This window comes from Cimex lectularius, unplaced genomic scaffold (assembly GCF_000648675.2).
Source record: "Cimex lectularius strain Harlan isolate CLEC.00 unplaced genomic scaffold, Clec_2.1 scaffold23, whole genome shotgun sequence".
In the NCBI taxonomy this organism is placed as follows: Eukaryota; Metazoa; Arthropoda; class Insecta; order Hemiptera; family Cimicidae; genus Cimex; species Cimex lectularius.
The window spans coordinates 2,284,841-2,310,729 of record NW_019392690.1 but is presented as its reverse complement, the minus strand read 5'-3'; the positions used below and the strand labels follow the sequence as shown (position 1 = coordinate 2,310,729).

The window sequence follows — 25,889 nt, the reverse complement described above, 5'->3', positions numbered from 1 at the left end:
AAATCGATAAATAAATATTTTTTACATGCACTATAATAAATAACTTAACTTATTAAATTTATTATTTTATTTATTTATTCTTCGTCGCATGGCCAGTTTTTTAATTAGATAATTTTATTAACATGTTTTATGGTTGCTGTATGATGTACCGTCTGTGCCTTTTTGTTTTGCCGCTCCTAAGCCATATCTGGCTCTTTGCAGCTTCTTGGCTTGCGCTGCTATATAGCTTTTTCTATTATAGACGGAAGCTATGATCGTTCTTTCTCCGTTAGACGGTCGCATCTCTACTCCACCTGGCGAGCTCTTTGTCACAGTTTAGTTCACTGCGTCCGGGATGGGCCTCGCGGAGGCGGCTCGCTCGGGATGTTCAGGTGGAGGAGGTATAGGCTTTTCTGATGTTTTATCTGTAGCTGTGTTATTCGGCTGTCTTTATGTCGGCCATCCTTTCTGTCTCATAACGCTTTTCCACATCTTTTGTGTTGCGTTACATTTCGCTCGTGTGGTGATCGCTGCTGCTATGGCACCCATAGTCGCCGTCTGCTCATTTATTTCGAAGAGCCAGCATACACGTGGAACGACGTGTTTTGGACAACTGAGGAGGACATGTTCTACCGTTTCTTCTTCGCCACAGTCGCACAACGGACTAGGTTTAAGTCCGAAGGAATGGAGCTTTGCGGCGAAGTCTCCATGTCCCGTTAATAGCTGCGACGTGTAGTGGTCGATTTGGAGATGTTTCATCTTCAGTCGGCTTTTAATGTTGGGGAATAGCTCGTACGTGTGACGACCCTTGGGAGAGCCGTCCCGTCTCAGCTGCCATTCCCTCAACATCCAGTTTGACCACCCTGGCAGCAAGCCCCATAGCTCCGTCTAAGCCGAGCTTCCATGGTTCCTGCGCCAGGAATATGTCGATTCCCAGCTGCTGGGTCAAGGCCCTTGCCTCAGCCTGCACTGCCTGAGAGCTGTGGCAGTTCAGCTGTGCTATCTTTAGGCACGCATTTTGAGTACGATTTGGATTACTCATCCTACGCTGATTATGCTCTCGTTATCGGCCTGCATTTGCTGCGGTTCGGGTACCTCGCCGTAGTTGGTGGCACATTTCGCGTTTGCCACTGCTCTTATTTGAGCTTCGCAATATTGCGAGCCCGCACGATGGCTACTGCGTCTTCCCGCCCGGTGGCAGTTGGCGCATTTTAGCGTGCTACTTTTGCAGCTTCTTGTGTCGTGCTGTTCGGCGCAGTTTCCGCAGATTGGCTCCTTTTTGGGGCAGGCTGCGGCCACGTGTCCGTACGCCTGGCAGTTGTAGCACCGTGTAACTCCCTGGTATTCCTTTACTGCACAGGTCTGGTAATCCAGATTGACCCGACCTCTGTTGAGGGCTGATTTCCAAGTTTGCGGGTCAACCTCTACCACCCATGACACGAACTGGGAGTCTTGTCTGCTGGCTCCTCCGTAGCGCAGGGTGTAGAGAGGCCGTATTGCTTCTTTAGTCCAGCCAGGGTTGTTTTCCGCTAGCTGGGCTGTCAGCTCCTCCGGCTTGTCCTCCTTGGGTACTCGAAGTATCAAAAGTCTCGGGTTTCTCTTTCCCACTGTGTGAACCTTAAGGCCTACCTGGTGGAACTTAAGGCTATCGAGGATTGCGCGACAGTCAGCACTCGTCGAGGCTCTTATTGCGACGCCGCCTTTAGCTGTCACTCTCATGTCATCGATTCTGACCTTGGTCTCCCTTGGGTTGATGGCCTGCTTGGTGCGCTTCAGCACCTCTGCCTGGTCCATCTCGCTCATGGGGTCGACGAAGATCAACTTCTGTCGTTCTTCGGTGGCCTTTTTCACGCTCTTATCCAAAAGAGCTTTGTAGTCTTGGGGAGGAGGTTTAGGCGCGCCGGCTCTGGCCCCCCTCTTTTCTTTACTACTTGGGCCCAAATTCCTTCTGTCTCGTGTGTAGCCGAGGTTTGGGCTGTTTCCGCTGGCTTATTTGCAACCCGGCTGGGGTTAGCTGCTCTCCTCGGTTTTGGGCGTGGTTTGGCGACGTCCTTCGTTTTCAGTTGGTCAACGCACTTGTTCAGTTCGCTGACCACAGTTTTAATGGGCGAGAGTCCTTTCGCCGGGGCGAGCCTTAACTCTTCGGCTATATTTTTTATAGCCGGCACGAGTGCTTCTACAACGATGTCAGCCGTGCTCCGCGCGTCATTAATCCTGGGTTGTGAGGCGGCTAGCGCTGCGCTTAGGCTGGCGTTTTTGTGTAGGGCTTGGCCAAGCATGCCTACTAGCTTGTCCACGGCCATCATAATAACTTTGCATGCCGGCTTAGGGCATTTATTGGCCGGCTCGATCAGATATTGGGCAAGTTGCCCTCTGACGTTGTTTGCCTCTATAATGGATGCTGTGGTGGAAAGCTCCCCTTCACTGTCTGAGGATTCGGCTTTCCGTGTTCTTTTCCTTTGCTGTATGATGTACCGTTTCCTTTTAGTTTTTGGTCGGTCGAAACTGTCTGGCCTCATAACTCTTGCTGTAACTTGATAACCGGATTCGATTCAAAAACCTCCCTTCTTTGATCGGCCCTTCTTTTGTTTTATTTATTAACGATCATTTCTTTTGAACCGCTGAGTGTTTGAATGCCATAGGAAGTTGCGTACTGTTTCAAACCCAATATTAAAATTAGATAATTCACGACAAATTTGTTGTCTTGCAAAACCAACAATCAGACAGAAAAACAGAACTCAAATAAAATAAGGAAAGTTGTTATCGATTTAACCAGGTGCTTCCCAGTTCATACCCACTCAAGCCAGGGTCGAAAAGAATCCGGCAATAGAGATAGCGTTTGTTGACCGGTTTTGACGCGTAAATCGGCCGAAACCGATCTGATTATTTCATTGTTCTTTTCGATGATAAACAAGTGGTCGCGGAATTGGCTGACGCCTTGCTCCGTTTCGATCGGCCAACAAACCTTGATGAATCATAATCATCACGATCTATTGCCCAAATGGGATTTATTCAATTCTTTAAAAAAATTATCTTTATCAACAAAATGGATTTTTCCTCTCCGATCTTTTCGATGAGGTCGAGGAAGCGGAAAAATTAGCTGCATATCGCGCATTTATCGTCTCGTCATTGAAGCCAGGCGTTGTGTGCGTTTTTATTAAAAAAAAAGGTCATCTCCGGAATTCCTTGACATCTATATCAACCATAGTTCCAGCTTTCTGAGAAAAAAAGGACAATTTTGAATTATCGAGTCCTTTGATATTAAAGAGCGTATAGCCAATAGATCATCGTGTACAGTTTGGAGAAAATATTTAGCTTTTCATTGAATTTGAAGGGGGGGAAATCAACTAAACTTCAAGAATTTTTATTTTTCGGCCACCCTCCAATGGCTCTTGAAACAAACAATTTAAATGAACAATCAATTAAGGAATGGTTTAATGTTTGAATTGAATTTTATCCCAGTAATTTCAATTTTACTACAAACTATACTGATCGAAACTCATAACTTCAAGTTTTCTTTGGTATTTCGTCAAGATACAAAACCGACTGGAAAGAGGGACAAGAAAATGATCTGAAGTTGAAGTGAAAAGTGGGTTAACTTTAAAATCGTGCCATTCCGGAAGTAGCGTTTAATGGTTTATAATTTTACCAGAAATCGTGTAGGAGATCAAACTTCCCGAGAATGAGCTTTTCCGATCCTCTCAACGTTGCCATAACATTCTGAAGTGGTTTTGATGTTTTCCCGTTCTCTTGTCTTGTATTAATAACAATTTTACCAAATAAACAACTTACTTGAGATTTATTCAATATTGATAAGTCGTATCTTTACGAATTTCATTAGTAAAAGTTATTCACTAAATAATGTTAATAGTGGTTCAATTAATTAGGGTTTTTAGTTGAGATAAAAAAGTAAGTGTCACGAGCGGGATTCGAACACACGACCTTCGGCTAGATACGCCGCTACTCTACCACTTGAGCTATCGTGACTTCGATCCACTCGGACACCAATTCTCCATCTCAACCCCACCCTTTGAATTTTCCCTCCTTTTTGCCATTTTTCAAGTTGTTTATCTCAACTAAAAACATTAATTAATTGAAAGATATTAATTGGTCAAGCGGACCACGAAAACTAGTGAAGTTAATAGTAGTACATACTAACTGCTAACCGAATCGAAACAGATGAAGAAGAATTGGATTGATTAAACCAAGAAAAAATAATTTTATGTTATACACTGACAGTTTATTATTCAAAATGCTTCAGAAATCACTTTTCATAAATTTACGATTTAATCATCTTCATATCGTTGACAAATCGAATCAATTTCTAATGATTTATATAAACTCAAATCTGCATAATTCGGCCTTCTCATAATTCAAATTCAAGCTAATAAATACGTTCACTCTCAACGCCCGCTGGGGATACAAATCAGTACACTGTTTCCTCCAAAAATCGGAATAGGGAGCCCAAACATTCGATGAAATGTTCAAGGATAATTCTCATATGGGGTGGCATTACTAAGCGCTTTCTATATGGGAATTGCATGCCAAAATTAGGTGGGATACACCGAGCAACCTTTCTCTGCATGCCCCTGCTGACTCTAAAGTGTCCGAGTGTCAAACCTCGCATGGCTCATTCTTAATTGGATGAGGATGACCCTTCTTCTACGAGTCAGATCCTCCCTGGGCCACCCATCGACATCATCTTCATATTGAGAGCTCCTCTACCGATCCGACTCACTGACACTGCCTCTTTCTTTAATCATATTTTTATTGCAATTTTAGCGTCAGTGGGCTAGATCGGCCACTTACTATACCACGGAGATTAGCTGTGGGGGGTAACTGACCTGCAATGGAAGCGGACCAAGATATGTTATTTACTGCGTTAATCAGTTGTTCTTATATTTCATGTTCGCTTCTTCACTTTACGGAACCAAAGTTAGCTTCCTAACACAACGTGCCACTATGGCTACTATTGCGCCCCATGCAAAACCAACCAACGCCGGCACTTGGATGTGATGGATATTGGATGGCTTAGCGGAAACTCACTGTTCGACTCCGTATGTCCAAAGTGGTCGCAGTTAATTGAGTTTTGACGGTCAAAATATATTTCAGTAATAGAAGTCTTCATAGTTGTCCAAGATGTTGTACAGGAATTGTCCTAACATGTTTCCTTCATTCTTGTCTTGTCAGTCTTTGATGTAATAAAGGCGTTTTTGGAAGTTGCTTGGATAGGATTTGAATTAGAAGATAAAATTGTACTGTCATCCGGACAGGTGACAATGGAATCGGAAAGTCAGCAGTATGTATAAATGGTATACAGTTTGAAGTCAGACTTTACGACATGCAAATGCGCAGACAGATTTGACATAGTGAAAAGACGCTTGTGCAGTAGGGTTAGGATGGATCGAAAGCTTGCTGTTGCGCGATTGAAATACGGATTGGATCAGTTCGTTGTCAAAAAGAAAGTTGAGGTCGTAGACAGTAAAGATCGTGACGTTTGACTATTTGTCTGAGTACTTTTGATTAAAAGTATGCAGTGGATTGAATGGCTTGGCATTCCACAGCTCACTCGAATTGCGTTTTGATAGCTGAAGTCTTTGTAGATCTGTTTCTGACATGAGTGGAAGTCCTCTTTGTTGATGTGCAGTACATTTTTTCCACTCAGTCTTTTCCTGCAGTTTTCGCACCAGTTATAAACTCAATGTGTTTTTGTATGTTGGAAGTTGCTTAGATAGGTTAAAGACCAACTCGCTGTGACGTCCGTGATGGTGTAGGGATGTATAGGAAAATCAACAGTATAAATGGTACACAGGGTGGGACCGAGAATGCTCCCTTGTCGGACGACTTGTTTTGGTATATCTACCATCGCCGCACCTCACTCAGAATCAGCGGTCAGTTAAATAAGATAGGTAGGACGTTTATACAGGTTGCCTGGGTGCCAGGCCTTGTGGAAACCCTGAGCCACATCCACGAACGCACCCCAGCAATACTCACTGTTCTCTAGAGCGGATGATAAAATGTGAAACTAACTAGATAATCAAAAGATCGAATTTAAGGTGAATCTTGGATAGTTTTTCTGTAAAGTAAACTAGCATACCTTTGCAAGCACTTAATACTGGGCCTTCCTTCGTCTTAGCAAACAAGTTGCGGAGTGAGAACCGGATTTCAAACAAATCATCGCAGTTCAAGAGTGTATTTTAACTGGCCGATCACCCGATCACGAAACGCCATTGAAACATTTGAATTAATTGACCCTGGCAATGGGTATTAATCCCAATCAGCAGAATCGTTCAAATCTAGAAATTCTAACTCGAACCGAATCAGTTCGAAGGGACTGTCCGGCCGGTTATCATATCCTGAAAGAGGTTCCAGTTACGAAAATAAGTCATATTTTATTCACATAACTTTTCGAAGTAAGATTTCAAAATACGACTTTTACCCACCTTTTTAACATTCCAGACATTTTAAGTCACAATTCATCAAATTTCTTCTCGTTTTGTTATCAAATTCTTAGCGGAACAGGCTTAAGCTCCTTGATACCAAAATGTTCAAAACAATACTCAATATATATTTTTTTAATTTAATATGACTGTTTGTTTGTAATAAATCTGATATTACTATGATCGAAATATCCGTCTCACTTTGTGAATTTCATTTCATACAGCTTTCAAAACTCACCCTTGAGCAGCTAAAGCAAACTCAAGTTCCACCATTTTGGAATCATTCAACCGGTTTCTTTTACCAAAAGTGTTTCAAATTTGTAAGAATATTATAAGAAGCTTACATTACCATTCCAGCCAAGCGACCGACGGTTTTGACAAAAATAGACATAAAATATTAAAATAATGTAGACAGCAAATATGTTACATCATTTAACAAATAGATATAGATTTCTTTAAAAGTATTATCACGTAATATGTAGAAATAGTAGATAACAATAAAAAGAACGTTTGATTTTTGTTTTTCAAAGAAAAATACTGATAGGACAACACAGTGATTTTAGAACAGTCCAAAATCAACCCTGTGTTATGAAGTTGGTACGATTTGTCCGGGAATTCTAGATCAATTTTATTACGTTTTATTTCTTTGGCAGACAGTATGTGTACTATTTGTACTCCAGAAATTTTCGATCAATTTTAATGACAATATTTATTATATATTATTTTATTTTTTACCAAAACAATTTTTGTAATAATATAAATTTTTTCAAACTTACTTAACAACAATAAGCTAGAGCTGTAAATTTTAATTGAAAAAAAAAAAAACATATTTCCATCACTCGTCGAACCTTAAAACCAAAATTTATCACATTTTTGTCTTTTTTTTATTAGCCTATGTATTAAAATGATGTATTGTTATTTGTTTTATAGGAGGACCCTTAGTCAGGATTCGCCCTATTTTATCGCAATCGCAGACAGACCGATAATGGAAACAGGGAACTCAAAGGTGAGCAATTTCATACTTTTACATGAAACGCAGGTGTCGAGAATAAAAAACGAAACGTGTTTATACAAAGAGATCTACAAGAAAGATAAAAATAAAAGGACTAACAGAGATAAGTAAGAAAAGTTGGCCTTGGCAGGTTTAAGATTTCTGTACAAAAAGCTTCCATTCTCAAAGGCCTGAGATGAAGCGTCGAAGGCTTGAAAAATTTTAAACGTTCAAATACAAATTTAAAACATTAACAAAATGCTTAAGTTAACGGAATATTTCTAAAAGTACAACAAGAAAATGAACTGGTCCCGAACTTTGCGCCAAAAGCCAATTTACGCTCTTGTCAATGCTAAGTTAAATTGAACTAGCAGATTTATATCGTCCGTTCCATTCTATGTAAATTTGATTTGAAAAGCTTCCGACGAAAATAAAATTATAATGCTCCGATCCCAATGGTTTATTACAAAACCAAATTTACCCCCAATGCAGTCTCTCTCTCTCTCTCTCTCTCTCTCTCTCTCTCTCTCTCTCTCTCTCTCTCTCACACACACTCACATACAAATATCTATATTCATTTTATACTCATTAAATATATGTTTTCATGCTTTAATTTATGCATGTTTTTTTATTTGTTTTATTCCTTAACTACAAATACGCAACATATACACTGAGAGGCAAAAAGAGTAGCCACTTTTAATATTTTTAATTATCTCTTAGACAAGCCTCCATTGGTTGATTATCTTATAACAATGTTAGGTCTTGTTTAAAGGATTAGAGGTAAATAAAACAGATAAAATCTCCCACTTGTGTTTACAATTGGATTTTGTCAAGAATTCTTTAAAAAGTCAATTTCTTTTTTATTGGTTTTTCTGTAAAGCTTCTTTCTAACGTTCCGGTGGTTAGATATTTTAAAGTTGTACCGTTGTTAAGTTTCAAATTTGTTTGAGTGATGATTTTAGGTGGTACAGATTCGCCTAGTATTATAGCATTGTTGGAAGATGGAAGAAGTCATGCGTACGTGGCCAGGGTGCTTAATAATCCCGGAACACCTGTCCGAAGAGTCTTCTTCCATCGCTACCAAGATACCGGAGGTTACTCAAGAAGACATGGATAAGATGACCATCATGTCACAGCTCAGAGTCGATCGTTTTATTGTATCGAATGTACTCCGTAATCGAAATTCTACCGCTGTTGAAATCAAACTACGATTTCAACAAGTAAGAAATGTTAATGTCAGTTTTCGCACTGTAAGGCGAAGACATTCAGAAATTGGATTACGTGGGGGAAAGCTTGCCTTTGGTCCCGAACTTCTAACAAGGCGCAGAACAACTCGGTTAAGCTAAGTTTAAGAAGCTACGAAGATGGTATTTCGGTAGGCATTTCTATGGAAGGTCGCGCAAACTTGATCTTCATCGAGGGTTCCCTAGCCCATACATTTTCACTCCGGAGAACCTATGGAGGCGGCGATGTTATGGTTTCGGCAGACATTTTTATGGAAGGTCGTACTTGATCTTCATCGATGGTTTCCTCACAGCTGCGCGATACATTGAAGATATGTTGTTCATTTATGCCACTAATAGGCAAGGGTTTTATTTTTATGCATGACAACAGATAAGATTGTAGGATCTGTTGGTGACTTGGAACTGGCGTCATTTCAATGTCTGGAATGGCCAGCATATAGTCCGGACTTAAACCCTATCGAACATCATTGTAATGAATGATGCAAATGATACAAAAAAGGGTACAAAGTCGACTATTAATGCCAGAGAATTTGGAATTAAGAATGACCATGAATATTAAAATATTCCACATCACTACATGCAAAAACGCATAAAAAGTATGCCACGTCGAATGCAAGCGGTGATCAACAGAGAGAAGGAAATACTCCGCACTGAATTGTACATTTTCTTCATTAATCCATATTTGCCAAGTGGTCATAATTGACCATATTAATTATTCTTTTTATGTAAGGTTTTTGGTTGAGATGAAAAATTATCGTCACCAGCGGGGGATTCGAACCCACAAGCTTTGGCCAATATGCCGCTGCCCCAACCGCTTGAGCTGTAGGGACTTCGATCCCCTCCGACTCGAACTGCTCATCTCAACCTACTCCAATTATTCTCCCTCTTTTTGCCATATTTTCATTTTTTAATATGGCAAAAAGAGGGAAATCCTAACGGTTGTAGGTTGAGTCGAGGAGTGTTGAGTGCTCGAGTGGTTAGAGCAGCGTATTGAGTCGAAGGTCGTGGGTTCGAATCCCGCTCGTGACGCTACTTTTTCAACTCAACTGAAAACCATAGATACAAGTATAAATAATTGGAATTTTTAGTGAAGCTGTTTTACTCAGTTTAATTTTTTGTTTGGTTTGTTCATTTAGATATCTTATATTTTTCTTTAAAAATAAGCAACAAGTAAAAATATTAAGGGTGGCCACTTTTTGCCTCTCATTTATTTGTATGTATTTATTTATCTCCCTCGTCTCTAGAAATTATTGTTATAATTCACCAAGATTAATAGCTTAGTGGATTAGTGTATTGTAATAGACTATTGTATTTGCAAATTTATTACACTAATACTGGAAGTTTATGCATCAGTAATTCACGTTCAGTATCTGGTATGGGAGGTGATGAATCCTTACTTTGGTTTCTTGGTCTACCTATTTTCATTGAGTTGAACTTTTTCGGCATTTTCACTGGGTTCACTGTTGATGGGATATTTTTCCAGACAGTCAATTCGTAAGAGACAGCCGTGCAATGTCCGATGGAAAATCTACGCGCCAATAGCGGGCGTCAACTGTCCAGACAATTAAGCATAGTTTGGGTGATTGACATCGATAGACGGATTACGCAAGAGAATATCGTCCATTTAAGTGTCTTTACATTCCATAGAAGATTTTTCTTGGATTTTATGCACAAGTTAACAAAACGTGACCTTCGATTTATATTGATATGATATACATAACGTTTTTTTTAATTTAATTAAAAATCTAGTGTGAAAACTATATTTGCATCAGTTTTACTATCTTATTCGTTGTTAATATGTACTTTCGATTAATTAATCTTTATGTAAGGTATTAGTTGGATTAAAAAAGCCAGCGTCACGAGTGGGATTCGAACCACGGACCTTCGGCTAAATACGCGGCTGCTCTACCACTTGATCTATATTGACTTCGATCCACACGGACACTTCCCATCTCAACCACCTTTAGATAAAAAAGCGAGTGTTACGAGTGGGATTCGAACCCACGACCTTCCGCTCAATACGCCGCTGCTCTACCACTTGAGCTATCGTGACTTCGATCTAGTCGAACTCCAACTTCCCATCTCAACCACCTTTAGATAAAAAAGCGAGTGTTACGAGCGGGATTCGAACCCACGACCTTCCGTTCAATACGCCGCTGCTCTACCACTTGAGCTATCGTGACTTCGATCTAGTCGAACTCCAACTTCCCATCTCAACCCACCTTTAGACAAAAAAGCGAGTGTTACGAGCGGGATTCGAACCCACGACCTTCCGCTCGTGACAATGGCTTGTTGATATGAACTAGTACCTTACATACAGATTAATTAATTGAAAGAAGTTATTTTGTCAATCGGGCCACTTAATCTAATGGGGTTAATATGTACATTTTATTTGTATTGATAGTTTGCTAAAGTTGTAATTTGACGTTCTTTCCAAATTAAACTTACCCTGATAAAAAATTCTTGGAAGCAAGGTTTGAATTTTCTGTTAACTATAAACCAATGAACCCAATATCTGTCTTTCTTTCAGCCAACAGACCGTGTCCGCGGCCTATTTTTCATCCTACATCCGAGGTCGACCTCGGAAATCAGGTGATTTTTTAATCTGACGATGCTTGTTTTCTATACATTGTTAAAAGCATAAGTCAACTTCAGACGTTTAATAAGATTTAAGATTGTAATAGTACTTTCACAATAATTGCAGTTATAAATTTATTTACATAAAAAACTTAGAGTTGATGCTGTCTGTTGGTCTGGGTGTCGGTGAACTCATGCTGAACCGGCATTGGGTCATTGGGTTCATCTTCACTCCTGTGATTGATTCAAACGCGCACCTTCAGATAGTTCGTAGTTTGGAAACGCGTAGTTTGAAACAGTTCCTATGAAAATTTCCGTACTGAAGTTGGCGCAGTGCCGAAACGCGTTTGTGCAGTTCAACAAACCCGTGTGAAAACGTACCCAAATGTGACACAATGATGGTTCAGCGTGATAAAAATAACTTGTTTATTATCCTCTGGGATTATGTAATCTTGAATCTTACCAACACGTTTGAACCTGCAAAATTTTAAAAACGCAGTTGCTGAATAATTAAATCCGAGGCGAGGTCCACAATCGCCAGTGTCGAAACTTTCTCAGATTTTCACCTTCATCTTGACGGTCAGCGGTTTGTAGTGTAATGCACCAAGTATTTACGCCTAAACGAGAATTCAAGTGGGTAGCCTCGACATTTCACACTTCGGGGGCTTAATTACAAAATTTCTACTTAACACAAAACCTTTAGGTTTTGCCATAAACATTTCTTTATAGAAACATTGTTATAGACTGACAGGCAATAAATTCCACCCACTTGTAATATAACTTGATTTGTATATATTGTTATATATTAATCAAAGTTTCACGTTTTTTAATGTTTAATCATTGAGTCTTTATCTAAAAAAGTAAAAAACTGTCAATTTCTAAAGAAAATGAAAAAAGGACGAACAGATAAAATTTGTTTTAATTTTGTTTTAGATGTTTTATTAACATTTCAATATCGCGTTTTTCCTCCTTTTGCCTTAATTACATCTCGAAGACGCCTCGGCATATTTTCTAAAAGTCTGGAAATGTCTCTTTGCTGGAGGTTAGCCCATTCTTCACGAAGAGTCCTTTCAAGATCGTGGAGTGTATCAGGAAGTGATGGACGTGCTCTTATTCGTCTTTTGAGGTTATCCCATAAATGTTCGATGGGGTTCAAGTCTGGAGAACGGGCTGGCCAGGTAAGACCTTGATGTTATGCTGTTGAAGGTAAGTTTGAACTGTGCCGGCGATATGTGGACATAGGCAGCGCATGATGTTCCAAAATTTCACCATCACTGAGCTACGTTGAAAATGTTGGCTCTGGGAAAAATTGTAAGCTTCGTACCTTCCATTTCGCACACTCTTTCACGCCCATCTGGAAATCGTAGAACAAATCTACACTCTTTGGACACAGCAAATGCGAGCCGTGTAACTCCGTGTGTTCTGGCCAATTCTCGTCCTCTTACGAGGCAAAAAGCAGTCCGTACTGATTTAATCTTCTTGGAGCAGTGCGTAAGGACTTGGTTGAGATGAAAAAGTTAGTGTCACTAGCGGGATTCGAACCCACGACCTTCACGTTAAATAAATAGAATAATTAATTGAAATAATATGGTCAATTAGACCACTAAACATAAATGGATTCTATATTATTTTAATTAATTATTATGCCCCTGTTCCGCTTTTTAGGGGAAATTGGGGTTTTTTTATGGTATATAATATGTCTTATGTGTTGGGTCTGTATGTTTTGTCTGAGTGCATGTATTTATTAGCGTGAATGGCGAGGGGTGAGGGTGAAATATAGCGTCATCATCGCCCTCGAACGTTGAGAGCTTAAGAGTGTGTGTTCGGGGTCGATGGCGGAATATTTATAAAAGTACTCCATCGACCCCAAACTAGTTCAGTTTAAGTATAGGTCGGTGGAGTACTTGATATTCCTCCACCGACCAAACGGAATGAGTGTACTGTATGGATGTATTTAAGTGAATGTATTTATTTGTATGAATGTAGTGTTTGAAAGTGTAAATAGAATATAGACCTAGTTGGGGGCTGAAATGACCTAGATGTCGGAAGCCCCAGTCAAAAAAAAAATTATGCTACTGTACTTACAGTAGGCTCCGACAAATGATGTATTATCATGCTGAATACGTCTGACAAGAAAATAGATGTTTCTTTCTTCCTGGCTCTTCCCCAATTGCATTTCGGAAAGAAAAATGTTTGCAATAAATTTTACTGCCTTTTGGTTTGGTGTGTGGTCGAGTTTAAAAACCGTAGCTAAAGATAAATTATCATTTATCTTTTATGTAAGGTTTTGGTTGAAATGAAAAGCTAGTGCCACGAGCGGGATTCGAACCCAAGACCCTCGGCTAAATACGCCGCTGCTTTAGCACTTGAGCTATCGTGACTTCGATCCTCTCGGACACCTTCTCCTCAGCATTTCGAATTTTCTATCTTTTTGCCATTTTTCATTGTGGGTCACCTCACCCTTGATAAAAAAGAATAATTAATACGGTCAATTATGAACGCTAACATATACGGATTAATATACTAAAACAATGTTCCTAACCCCAAATCCGATTGCGTTCGTTACGTAGGCTTCCACCTAGGCTACGGTCTACTCTACAAACTTATTGGACGACAATCCAAACTATTGTCCAAAAACCAACTTACAATATACAAACCGTTATATGACGTATAGAACTGTGGAAACCGCTAAACGCCTCCAATCAATCCTTGGATCAATTATAAATTATCCGTATTATGCATCCAATACGACCCTCCACCTGGACCTTAAAGTCAAATTGATCCAAAAAATTGATCAAGTTCCATAAAACTCTCTCCCATCACCTCAACAGCCTCGCCCAATCCCATAAGGCCAAAAGAAAACGGTACCTCGATCAATTCTGAGCCATAGACAGTGAAGTAAAATGGGAGAATAATATTGAATATTTGCTCCCATCAATGTAAATATGTAAATAATTGTAAATATATCTATATATTAACAATTTACAAATTACAACCAAATAAAGCAGATTGTAATAAAATATTGAACTTAAATAAAAAAATTCTAGTTGACGTTGATCGACCTACGTAGTTTAAACTGATGTTGTATTGGATCTTCTTGAGGTCATTTTACAGGTGAATTAAAAACATCACTAACTGGGTTTCACCAAGCCTTCGGCGAATGTTCCGCCATCTTCAGGGCCTCATTTGTTAAAAATAAAATTTACATGAACAGAGTTACATAACAAATCTTATATAAATACATTACAAAATACAATTAAGTACTTTACCCAGATGTTAGGAAAATTAAATTTATTGCACATGTTTGTTGTTGTTTTTTTTAAGTGAAGGTGAAAATGAATCTATATATTAAAAACAAAAAAAGACTTGCTTAAAGTCTAGTGACACTCATCGGTCCATCCTTTGGTTTCTTATTTTTCATAAGTTAACACTTTTTTTGTTTTTAATATATAGATTCATTTTCACCTTCACTTATTAAAAAAAAAAATTAAATTTATTGCACTTTTTTTTCTTTTTCTTTTTTAAGTGAAGGTGAAAATGAATCTATATATTAAAAACAAAAAAAGTGTTAACTTATGAAAAAAAAGAAACAAAGGATGGACCGATGAGCGTCACTAGACTTTAAGCAAGTCTTTTTTTGTTTTTAATATATAGATTCATTTTCACCTTCACTTTAAAAAAAAATTATATTATCTTATATAATTATATCTTATATTTATATAAGATTTGTTATGTAACTCTGTTCATGTAAATTTTGTTTTTAATAAATTAGGCCCTGAAGATGGCGGGACATTCGCCGAAAGCTTGGTGAAACCAATTAGTGATGCTCTTTAATCAAGAAGATCCAATACAACATCAGTTAAATAAAAAAATAAATATTGAACATATATTGAAGTATAAGAGCGATAATATAGAAAGTTTGACCTGGGATTTTTGTTCTATGGGCTGAGGACGGAGGGTCAGACCTCCAGTCAATCCAGACTTTCACTGGTCATCACTCAGAAACAACTGCTTGTAAATTCCTGAAGGTCATCGTTCTGACTTAATTAAGCACTTTCTCCATAACACAGTCAAACAAGGTTTTTTGGGCTTTCTGAAAATAAATTATTTTTGATCCCAGGTCACTTGATTAACAAAAACCGTGCAGCCTGTTGATTTACTGAATAAATTAATTATATTATAAACAATAATATACATAACAACTAAAAATGTCATTAAATTTTACATATGATTCAAGCTAGATAATCGGAAAGATAATAAACTAAGATTATAATTCAATTTCAGAAACTACAAGAGAAACGTTTTTAAAATAGAGCAATACAACAGCTAATAAAAAACTTCATTGTTAGACCATTAATGAGTTTAGATAAAGAATTCAATGGCATAGAATTCTTACGATTTGATATTGCTCACCTTTAAGATAAAAAAGCCGGGCAAAATAAGAATAAAGAGCCGATGAACAAACTACATGCGCAGCATGATTCATAGTCAACAGCTTGATAACAATATTTATAAAACATTGAGAAAATTTGTTGAATCAGACTTTTTTTATTATGGGCGGAGTGCGAGCGAACTCGGGGTGAACGCTCTGCCACCCCCTCAAATGCCAGTGACGGACTTTTTCTCATAATAATACTAGATGGAGTATCGGTTTTATGGGATTTTAAGTCCTCCGTGCCAATATACGGTTGGAATAAAAACAATCGTGATTTGACGGCGACTTTGAGCAAGGGACGAAGTTATAACCCTATTCATAATGGATGAAGTCAAGCTATCGTTAAATTATAGAAATGGCAATTGATTGAACTATTTGTACGAATTCAAAAGCATATCGTAATAACTTATTTAAATTTAAAATATAAGTAAAGTACAGCCACGGAGATTATGCTAAGTACGTACTTAAAGGACAATATACTCCCTTGGCCACCTACTGCACTTGTCTGCGCTTCGGGAACGTCCTCATGACTTTCACATATTTTAAAAAGTTATAAAAAAATACATTTTAAGTAAATAATTCCTGCAGATTCGTTCAACTACCGTTTGAGTGGGGTAGATGATCAAAACCACATTAAAATACTTTTTTTCATATTGCAAATCAATGAAAAAGCCGTGGGATATTCCGGGATTTGAACCCATATCAGTGCTGCAGATATGAATAGCCTTAGCCACTCAGCCAAGAACCTCGATACATTTAAAAACTATAAACAATATTGATGTTTAGTTTTATAAATCTTGAATCCAATAAACTTATCCTAGTTGAACTGACCGACACAGATCAAATTTCTGGATCAGTCGCCCAGATCAAAATGAGTCCATCCACTCAATAAACCGCTAAACCTACCTCCATTGGAAATACTGATGCAAGGAGAAGCGAGAAAAAGTTCAATTAGGCTCCACAAAAATAGTAAGTTTACGTTAAAACAACTCTCACGAAGATTTACAAACTCACTGCTTGACTTAGAGAAGGCTAAACTCAAGTCATAGGATTTTGTACCGGTCACTGGCATTTGAGAAAACATTTACATAATATGGATTCGAGATGACCCAGTTGCTAGGAGGAAGAAAACCACCCATATCATCTTCATCCGTAACCTTAGATACAAAGAAAACCCAAGGAAAGGAATTGTAGCAACGACAGTCAATAACCTAATATTTCTTCAGAGAAGGATCGTCGATTAACTGGACCAAAGAACTAGGAACATACAATAAGCCAGAAGGCTTCTGTGCCTGAGGAACAAAATCATCATCAGTACAGCGGATTGTCTAATTTAAAATATAAAGGGTGGCTACTTTTTATGTCTCTCGGTTTATTAAATTCGTTATTAAAGAACCTTAGCCAAATCTGGCCAACACACCACTATATTTGTAGCAGTTGGGTACAGTTCTCATTTGTAGGTTAAACAATAAGAGGAAGAAACAGCCACTCATATCATCTTTGAATGGGAAGCATGGTTAGTGGGGTCATAACTTTGGATACAAAGAAAACCCAGGGAAGGGAATTGTAGCAACGGCAGTCTACCTAGTACTTCTAGAGAGAAGGATCGTCGAATAACTGAACTAAGGAACTAGAAACACAATAAGTCAAAAGGGTGTTGTGCATAGGGAACGAAAGCATCATCCATCACCATGGCACTTTTTTGCCTCTTAGTGTAGTACTTATTATTAAAGGATCCTCGCCAATATCTGGCTAACATATCACTATATTTGTATTAGTTGGGTACAGTTCCCATTTGTAGGTTAAGCAATAATGCGAAGAAACTGCTCATTGAAGTAATGTAACTTCACCTAGAAGACCCGGGTAAAAGAATTGCAGCAATGACCTAATACTTCTTGAAAGAACGGCCAAACGTCCACTTTCTAGTCTCCTCATCATCATCATTAACTGAAGCCCATGAGAGGAAATTTAAACAAGTATCAACAAGTATCAACAAGTGACAGTACTCCATGTTGTCAGCGGTATGGTATACAATAGTTTGGCAATTTCCGATTTTGGTCTGTCAAATCCGTTCTGCTTTTAAGCAATCAATGATTTTGTGTACTATTTCGATGCATGTAATCCTTATATACGTCGAACATTTATCGAAATACACCACTGAAGATGATGAGAAGGCAAAATGCGTCTGATAAACAAACCCAATGATGACAGGCACACTAGAAACTTACGTGTTCCAGATTGCTCTTGTATTTTTCTGAGTATAAAGTTAATTTTTTTTAATGTATCCACAGCCATGGCTTTGACCTAACGTTTACTTATACAGGGTTCGGCTACTCCAGTTACAAACTTTGCCAGATTAGAACAGATGTAGATTCTACATTTAAAATGGAACCAAAAAGTCTTAATTAAAAAGTCCGAATCTCATCAGGTTCGGAGTTATTTCACTTTTTCTGATTTTTTAAGATTTCACGACCTTGCTTCAAATAAACAATAATAACTCCAAAACTAAAATGTTTCGGGCAAACCCGTTGAAACTATTGAAAAGTACGTTAAATTTCCTATAAGATGTGATCTATATTAAACTTGTAAATCTTAGTGAAATAAGCGTTTTAGTAGCGAAAACTTAAAAAAAAAAAAATATTTTTCAACGTTGAAAAACTTACTAAGGTGATTCTAAACTACTATTTCCAAACCTAGAGACCAGCAAATTTCAGAAAACGTACTCCATTTAATAACCTTTTTAGTGGTGCAATTGCTTTTTTTAATTACTTTTTTCAAAGATGAAGAAATTGATGGAAAAAAGACTTAAAAAACTTAAGGAAATTTTTATTATTATTAACCTTTTCACCTTACAGCCTTCAGCGGTTTTTTCTTTTCCTTCATCAATTTCTCCATCTTTGAAAAAAAGTAATTAAAAAGCAATTGCACCACTAAAAAGGATATTAAATGGAGTACGTTTTCTGAAATTTGTTGGTCTCTAGGTTTGGAAATAGTAGTTTAGAATTACCATAGTAAGTTTTTCAACTTTGAAAAAAAAATTTTTTTTCAAAGTTCTCGCTACTAAAACGCTTATTTCACTAAGTTTACAAGTTTAGTATTGATCACATATTAAGGGAAATTTAACGTACTTTTCAATGGTATCAACGGGTTTGTCCAAAACCTTTGAGTTTTGGAGTTATCATTGTCTATTTGAAGCTAGGTTGTGAAATTTTAAAAAAATCAGAAAAAGTGACATAACTCCGAAACTGTTGAGATTCGGACCATAGTCAATAAGGACTTTTTGGTTCGATTTTGAATGTAGAATCTACTGGCAAAGTAAAAGTAGTCGAGCACCCTGTATGATCGGTCCAGATATGGCCATATGTTCAATATGACAATTATTTTATTCCTATGTTATAAAAGCAATTTTGAGATTTTTAAATTAATCATTTTTGACTTTTCTTTGCAGGGGGAAGCGCAATGGACGGAGGCGGCCCGTCAGAGCAGCGTTGTGACGATGTAAGTATAACGTCAGAGCGGGGGCGGGGGTGGGGCGCGACGGATCGATAGGCTCGGGGGCAACGACCTTCGACCTGTGGGGAGTCCTTTCACCCGGCCGGGGGCGGCAACCGCCCCGAAAACCTGGCCCAATTTCCAAGCGGGCGAAAAGCCTATTTGACCAATTTTTCACGGGGTTGGCGAACTTGGCCAAAACGGTCCCGTTGTCTATTTCCGTGCTTTCGAAAGTTTTTGTAGCAGAATTGTTTATTTTGTATATCAAAAACAATTTAATGATTAATCTAAATTAAATTTTAAAACTCCAAAGTTTTCACAATTTCAAAAAGAAAACAGAAGAAAAAGAAAATTAAATAACAAGATAAGACAAACAAATACACCAAAAATTGTGTTGTTTTCAAAAGATTAAAATGCAATAAAAACACTCGAAAAAATTCCATCGGATTGTAACGCACACGAGATATATTTAACATAATCTGAAAAGCGCGTTTGACGTTTCTTGCATTGTTTAGCCTGGAGAAAAATGATTATGTCCGGAATCTCTTAAGAGAACAATGACTTATAAGGATGGGAGTGACTAATCTGGAATTTACCCTGGAGATAGATCATACCAGACGGGATTATCTCCAAGATCAATTGCTTTAATGAAGTATTTCCAACGGCGTATCCAGTGTTTAAGTTGAGAATCGGCTCACGGTAATAATTAGTAATTACAAAGGGGTTCGATTTTCTCAGCAAAGCCCCAGGAATTATCTATCACAACTGCATGTACATTAAAAAAACCGCATCTCTCATTTCAAAAACAGATTCTCCTTATTAACGATTATTTTCTGAACTTTCCTGAAAGACTTTTGAATTTACGACTTCAACCGTGGTTTTCTTTTTTTAATTTGCTCGTTTTCCTCCCTGAAAATGCGAAGTCAGATTTGAGGGCTTGTGCAGTAGGATTAGGATGGAAAAAACACGGACTGGAGGCCATCGTTGTCTATGGCGACCTGGAGGGTTCCCAATATGGAAAAGTTATGATATGATAATTTTCCCTCCTTTTTGCCATTTTTCAAGTTTTTTATCTCAACTAAAAACATTAATTAATTAAAAGGTATCAATTGGTCAAGCGGACCACGAAAACTAGTGAAGTTAATAGTAGTACATACAAACCGCTAACAGAATTGAAACAGATGAAGGAGAATTGGATTGATTAAACCAAGAAAAAATAATTTTATGTTATACACTGACAGTGAAATGCCTAAACAGTTTATTTTTCAAAATGCTTCAGAAATCACTTTTCATAAATTTACTATTTAATCATCTTCATATCGTTGACAAATCGAATCAATTTCTAATGATTTATATAAGCTCAAATCTGCATAATTCGGCCTTCTCATAATTCAAATTCAAGCTAATAAATACGTTCACTCTCAACGCCCGCTGGGGATACAAATCAGTACACTGTTTCCTCCAAAAATCGGAATAGGGAGCCCAAACATTCGATGAAATGTTCAAGGATAATTCTCATATGGGGTGGCATTACTAAGCGCTTTCTATATGGGAATTGCATGCCAAAATTAGGTGGGATACACCGAGCAACCTTTCTCTGCATGCCCCTGCTGACTCTAAAGTGTCCGAGTGTCAAACCTCGGATGGCTCATTGATGGCTAATTTGATGAGGATGACTCTTCTTCTACGAGTCAGATCCTCCCTGGGCCACCCATCGACATCATCTTCATATTGAGAGCTCCTCTACCGATCCGACTCACTGACACTGCCTCTTTGTTTAATCATATTTTTATTGCATTTTTAGCGTCAGTGGGCTAGATCGGCCACTTACTATAACACGGAGAGTAGCTGTGTGGGATAACTGACCTGCAATGGAAGCGGACCAGGATATGTTATTTATCTGCGTTAATCTTTCATGTTCGCTACTTCATTTTACGGAACCAAAGTTAGCTTCCACTATGGCTACCATTGCGCCCCATGCCAAAACCAACCAATGCCGGCACTCAATAGGGATTAAGAGGAGGAGTTGACTCCATTGACGTTTAAAGCGAATTAGAGGGTTGCCAGGATGGGAAAATGAAGATAAGACTTGGGGGAAGCAGGGTTAAAATGAATCAAAATCTTGGTGTGGAACTATTAGATAGGTGTTCAAAATGTTCAGATTGTTAAGAATAGTGAACTTATTGATCTAGTAAGGTGTTTTAAAAATTTGCCTAAGGACTTTGATACTTGGATGGCCTGGGCCCCTCACCTCCACCCCGTATGCCCAAAATGAACGCAGAAAAGTAGTTCTTTGTTGCTGTTGTATATGAGAGAAAGACAGGTTTTTTCAATGTATATGTGCCACCTGGAGGATCCAGGAATGAGAACGTGAAGATAAGGCTTTAGCAGTAGGGTTAGGAAGGATCGAAAGCTTGTGAATCTTTTGGAAGTGGGATTGGACCAAATCGTTGACACAAGGAGTGTTGAAGTCATTGTTGATAATTTGTTTAGATGTGACTTGGATTGATGGATATTCCTCACAGTTCGACTCCGTATATCCAAGGTGGTCGCAGTTGGTTGAGTTTTGACGGTTCAAAATATATTTCAGTCCTAGAAATCTTCCTAGTTGTCCAAGTTGTTGTCTAAGTATTGTCCTAAGTGACTTGATTGGAAGTAGCTAATTTTTTGTTGCAAATGTACAGTAGAGTGCAAGACTGTTTTACATGTTTCCTTCATTCAGTCTTGTCTCTACTTTTTGTACCAGTATTTGATGTAATAAAGGTGTTCTTGAAGGTTGCTTGGATAGGATTCGGATTAGAAGATAAAATTGTAGTGTCATCCGTACAGGTGATAATGGAATCGGAATGTTATTTATCTGCGTTATTTAGATGTTTTTATCTTTTATGCTACTTCATTTTAAGGAACCAAAGTTAGCAATACTTCCTGTCACAACTTGCCACTATGGCTTGTATTGCGCTCTATGCGCAAACCAACCAATGCCGGCACTCAACAGGGATTAAGAGGAGGAGTTGATTCCATTGACGTTTAAGGCGAGTAAGAGGGTTCCCAGGATGGGAAAGTGAAGATAAGACTTGGGGAGTAAGGTTAAAATGAATCAAAAGCTTGGTGTGGAACTTTTAAATAGGTGATCAATGGAATGTTGAGATCGTTAAGAATAGTGAGCTTAATGATATAGTAAAAAGCTTTAAAAATTTGTGTAGGACTTTGATACTTGGATGGCCAGGGCCCCAACTTCCTCTCCGTATGTCCAAAATGAACGCAGGAAAGTAGTTTGCTGTTGTATATTGGAGGAAAAGATCGGTTTTTCCATGTAAATGTGCCATCGCAAGGCGACCTGGAGGATCCCAGAATGAGAAAGTGAAGATAAAACTTTGGCAGTAGGGTTAGGAAAGATCGAAAGCTTGTAAACATTTGGAAGCGGGATTGGATCAGTTCGTTGACACAAGGAGTATTGAGGTCATTGTTGATCATTTGCTTAGATGTGACGGATATGATGGATATTGGATGGCTTAGCGGAAACTCACTGTTCGACTCCGTATGTCCAAAGTGGTCGCAGTTGGTTGAGTTTTGACGGTCAAAATATATTTCAGTAATAGAAGTCTTCATAGTTATCCAAGATGTTGTCCAGGAATTGTCCTAAGTGACTTGAGTGGAAGTCGCTAACTTCTTGCTTTAAATGAACAGTAGAGAGCAAGACTGCTTTACATGTTCCCTTCATTCAGTCTTGTCTCTACTTTTTTTACCAGTCTTTGATGTAATAAAGATTTATCTTTACTTCAAAGGCCTGGGCCCCACACTTCTTCTCTGTATGTCCAAAATGAACGCAGAAAAGCAGTTCATTATTGCAGTTGTATTTTAACGCGGGTCTTTTCAATGTACATGTGCCATCTCGTCTAAGACGACCTGGAGGATCCCAGAATGAGAAAGTGAAGATAAAACTTTGGCTGTAGGGTTAGGAAGAATCGAAAGCTTGTGAAACTTTTGGAAGCGGGATTGGATCAGTTCGTTGACACAAAGAGTATTGAGGTCATTGATAATTTGCTTAGATTTGACTTGGACGTGAATTCCTCACAGTTTGACTCCGTATATCCAAAGTGATCGCAGTTTGTTGAGCTTTGAAGGTCAAAAAATATTTCAGTCTTCGTAGTGTTGTCTCTTAAGTTCTGGGATTCCACGCCAGTGGTAAATGTAAGTAATAACAGTAAGCTTTACATGTTTCTTCATTCAGTCTTGTCTCTACTTTTTGTGCCACTCTTTGATATAATAAATGTGTTTTTGGAGGTTGCTTGGATAGGATTCGGATTAGAAGATAAAATTGTAATGTGGTCCGGACAGGTGATAATAGAATCGGAAAGTCAGCGATAAAGCGGCTTGTACAGTAGTATTAGAATGGATTAGCTTGGTGTGGAAACTTTTTGAAGCAGAATCTTACCAATTCGTTGACAAAAGGAATGTTCAGGTGGGGTGAGGTTTATATAGCAAGGAGCTTTGATTTGAATTAGGCCTTTTGATTACGATTTGATTGGTTGGAGGAATCCCACGTTCCCACACCGTTTATCCAAAATGGTCGTAGCAATACCATGGATGGGGATAATTGAGTTTTCCTATTCTCTAAAAGTCTTCGTAGCTGTCTTGTTTTACATTGAAGTCTCTTAGTACAATGTCAGTCTACTCTATAGGTTAGTATAAAGTCTGACTTAAGTGGAGGTCAATGGTTCCTTATCGTTGATGTATAGTGGACAGCAAGACTTTTTTCTCAATGTATCAAGTTTCGCATTGTTTGGTCCTCAACAGTGCTCTTGGATGTTGGATTTTGCTGGGGTTCTGGTTTTAAAAGAGAAAATTGCAATGTCATACTCATAGCAGTTAATAATGTATTTGGATAAGAAATCCGTCTCTTTAATAAGCATATCTTAAAATATCTTAAAACCCTATACGACATAGATAATTTTGTTTCGTATATTCTTTTATCTAATCCGGACAGATTTAAATTTATTTGACTTTTTATAAAAATGAAGTAAATTTCCTTTGTGTAAAGAAAACTGGGTTTTTCCAGCTTACAAAACTTCGGGTACGGTAGTTTGTTTTAAAAATTTTCTCTTTTTGGAAAAATCATTACATTTAAGGAAAAAATTATAGCTTTCATCCGTCAAAATGTCAATTTTTAACTTCAAATTGACCTTTTTTTATTTTAACACTGTTAAATTTCAAATTAACCCTTTTTATTACAAATTAACACTTTTTAACTTCTTTTGCTTCTTTAAAGCCCAAGTGCTTTTTTGGACATAAAATAAGTGGACTTTGACAAGACCAAACCAATTAAAATTAAAAAATTAATCCCAGATTATTTTATAGACCAATTCTTATGTTTAAAAAATGTAAATTAATAGAATCATTTCTTTTCAAATTTAATTTTATATCATTTTATATCAAATTAAAAGGAGGCTCTTTTATTTTTAAACTTAATTTTTTATTTTATTATTAACTCTTTTTAACTTCAAATCAACACTTTATAATTACAAAATATCACCTTTTCAACTTCTTTTGCTTCTTTAAAGCCCAAGTGCTTTTTTGCACATAAAATAAGTGGACTTTGACAAGACCAAACCAATTAAAATTAAAAAATTAATTCCGGATTATTTTATAGACCAATTACCTTGTTTAAAAAATGTAAATTAATAAAATCATTTATTTTCAAATTTAATTTTATATCATTTTATATCAAATTAAAAGAAGGCTCTTCTATTTTTAAACTTAATTTTTTTTTATTATTAACTCTAATATCAAATCAACACTATAATTACAAAATATCACCTTTTCAACTTAAAATTAAAGATTTCTATAAAGCAAAATAAAACCTCAATATTTTTTTTATTTTTTAGACATAAAATAATTAAGCTTTTAGTTTCGTTACAGTTAAAATAAAAAAACAGTTTAAATAAAACTTAGTATAAAACTATTTAGTTTAAATACAATTTTAAAAGTAAATATAAAAACGAAATATTCTTATATTAATTCGAGATTATTTTATAGAACAATTATTTTATGTTTATTTTTAATTTCAAACTAATCCTTTTTAATTTTAATTTAACACATGTTAAATTGAAATTAGCCCTTTCTTAAAAAGCATAATAAAACTACATTTGAGATTTGTTGTGCATAAAATAATTAAGCTTTTGGAAGAACATATAAAAGTTCATTAAGATTAAATTAAAAGTTTAAAAGTTAGGTCTGTCGGACTAGTTTATAACTAACTATTTGCTCAATGTATATTATGTACAGATAGCAATAAATAAAATAAATATATATATAAAAAAAAAAAAAAGTTTAAAAAGTTTAAAATTAAATAAAAAACAAAGTATTCTTCTATTAATTCGAGATTATTTTATAGACCAATTATTTTATGTTTAAAAAATCTCGATTTAACTGATTAAATTACCCCTTTTAATAACAAATTAACACTTTTTAAATTGAAATTAGTACTTTCTTAAAAAGCATAATAAAAACTACACTTGATTTTTTGTACATAAAATAATTGGGCTTTTAGAAGACCGTGAGGAAATTCATTACAATTAAAATTAAAAATTTAAATTAAATATAAAGTATTCTTCCATTAATACTAGATTATTTTATAGATCTATTGCTCTATTTGTAAAATGTTTTTCGAATTAATAGAAGAAACATTTATTCTTTTATATTTTATTTAATAACAATTTATAGCAAATTAA

General features: G+C 37.0%; 1 protein-coding gene across 5 annotated transcripts in view; it reads left to right on the top strand.

The window, feature by feature from the left end:
* LOC106660920 (sodium-coupled neutral amino acid transporter 9 homolog) overlaps nucleotides 1–25,889 on the top strand; it is a 111,097-nt gene that overhangs the window by 74,553 nt on the left and 10,655 nt on the right. For 4 of the 5 annotated variants that reach the window (XM_014383987.2, XM_014384006.2, XM_014384014.2 and 1 more), the window contains exons 2-3: nucleotides 7,350–7,425; nucleotides 19,115–19,164. In XM_014383987.2, the coding sequence (XP_014239473.1) occupies nucleotides 7,350–7,425; nucleotides 19,115–19,164 (126 nt within the window). Of the gene's footprint in view, nucleotides 1–6,290; nucleotides 6,393–7,349; nucleotides 7,426–19,114; nucleotides 19,165–25,889 lie in introns of those variants that run through there. The other variant, XM_014383996.2, reaches the window with a different exon arrangement.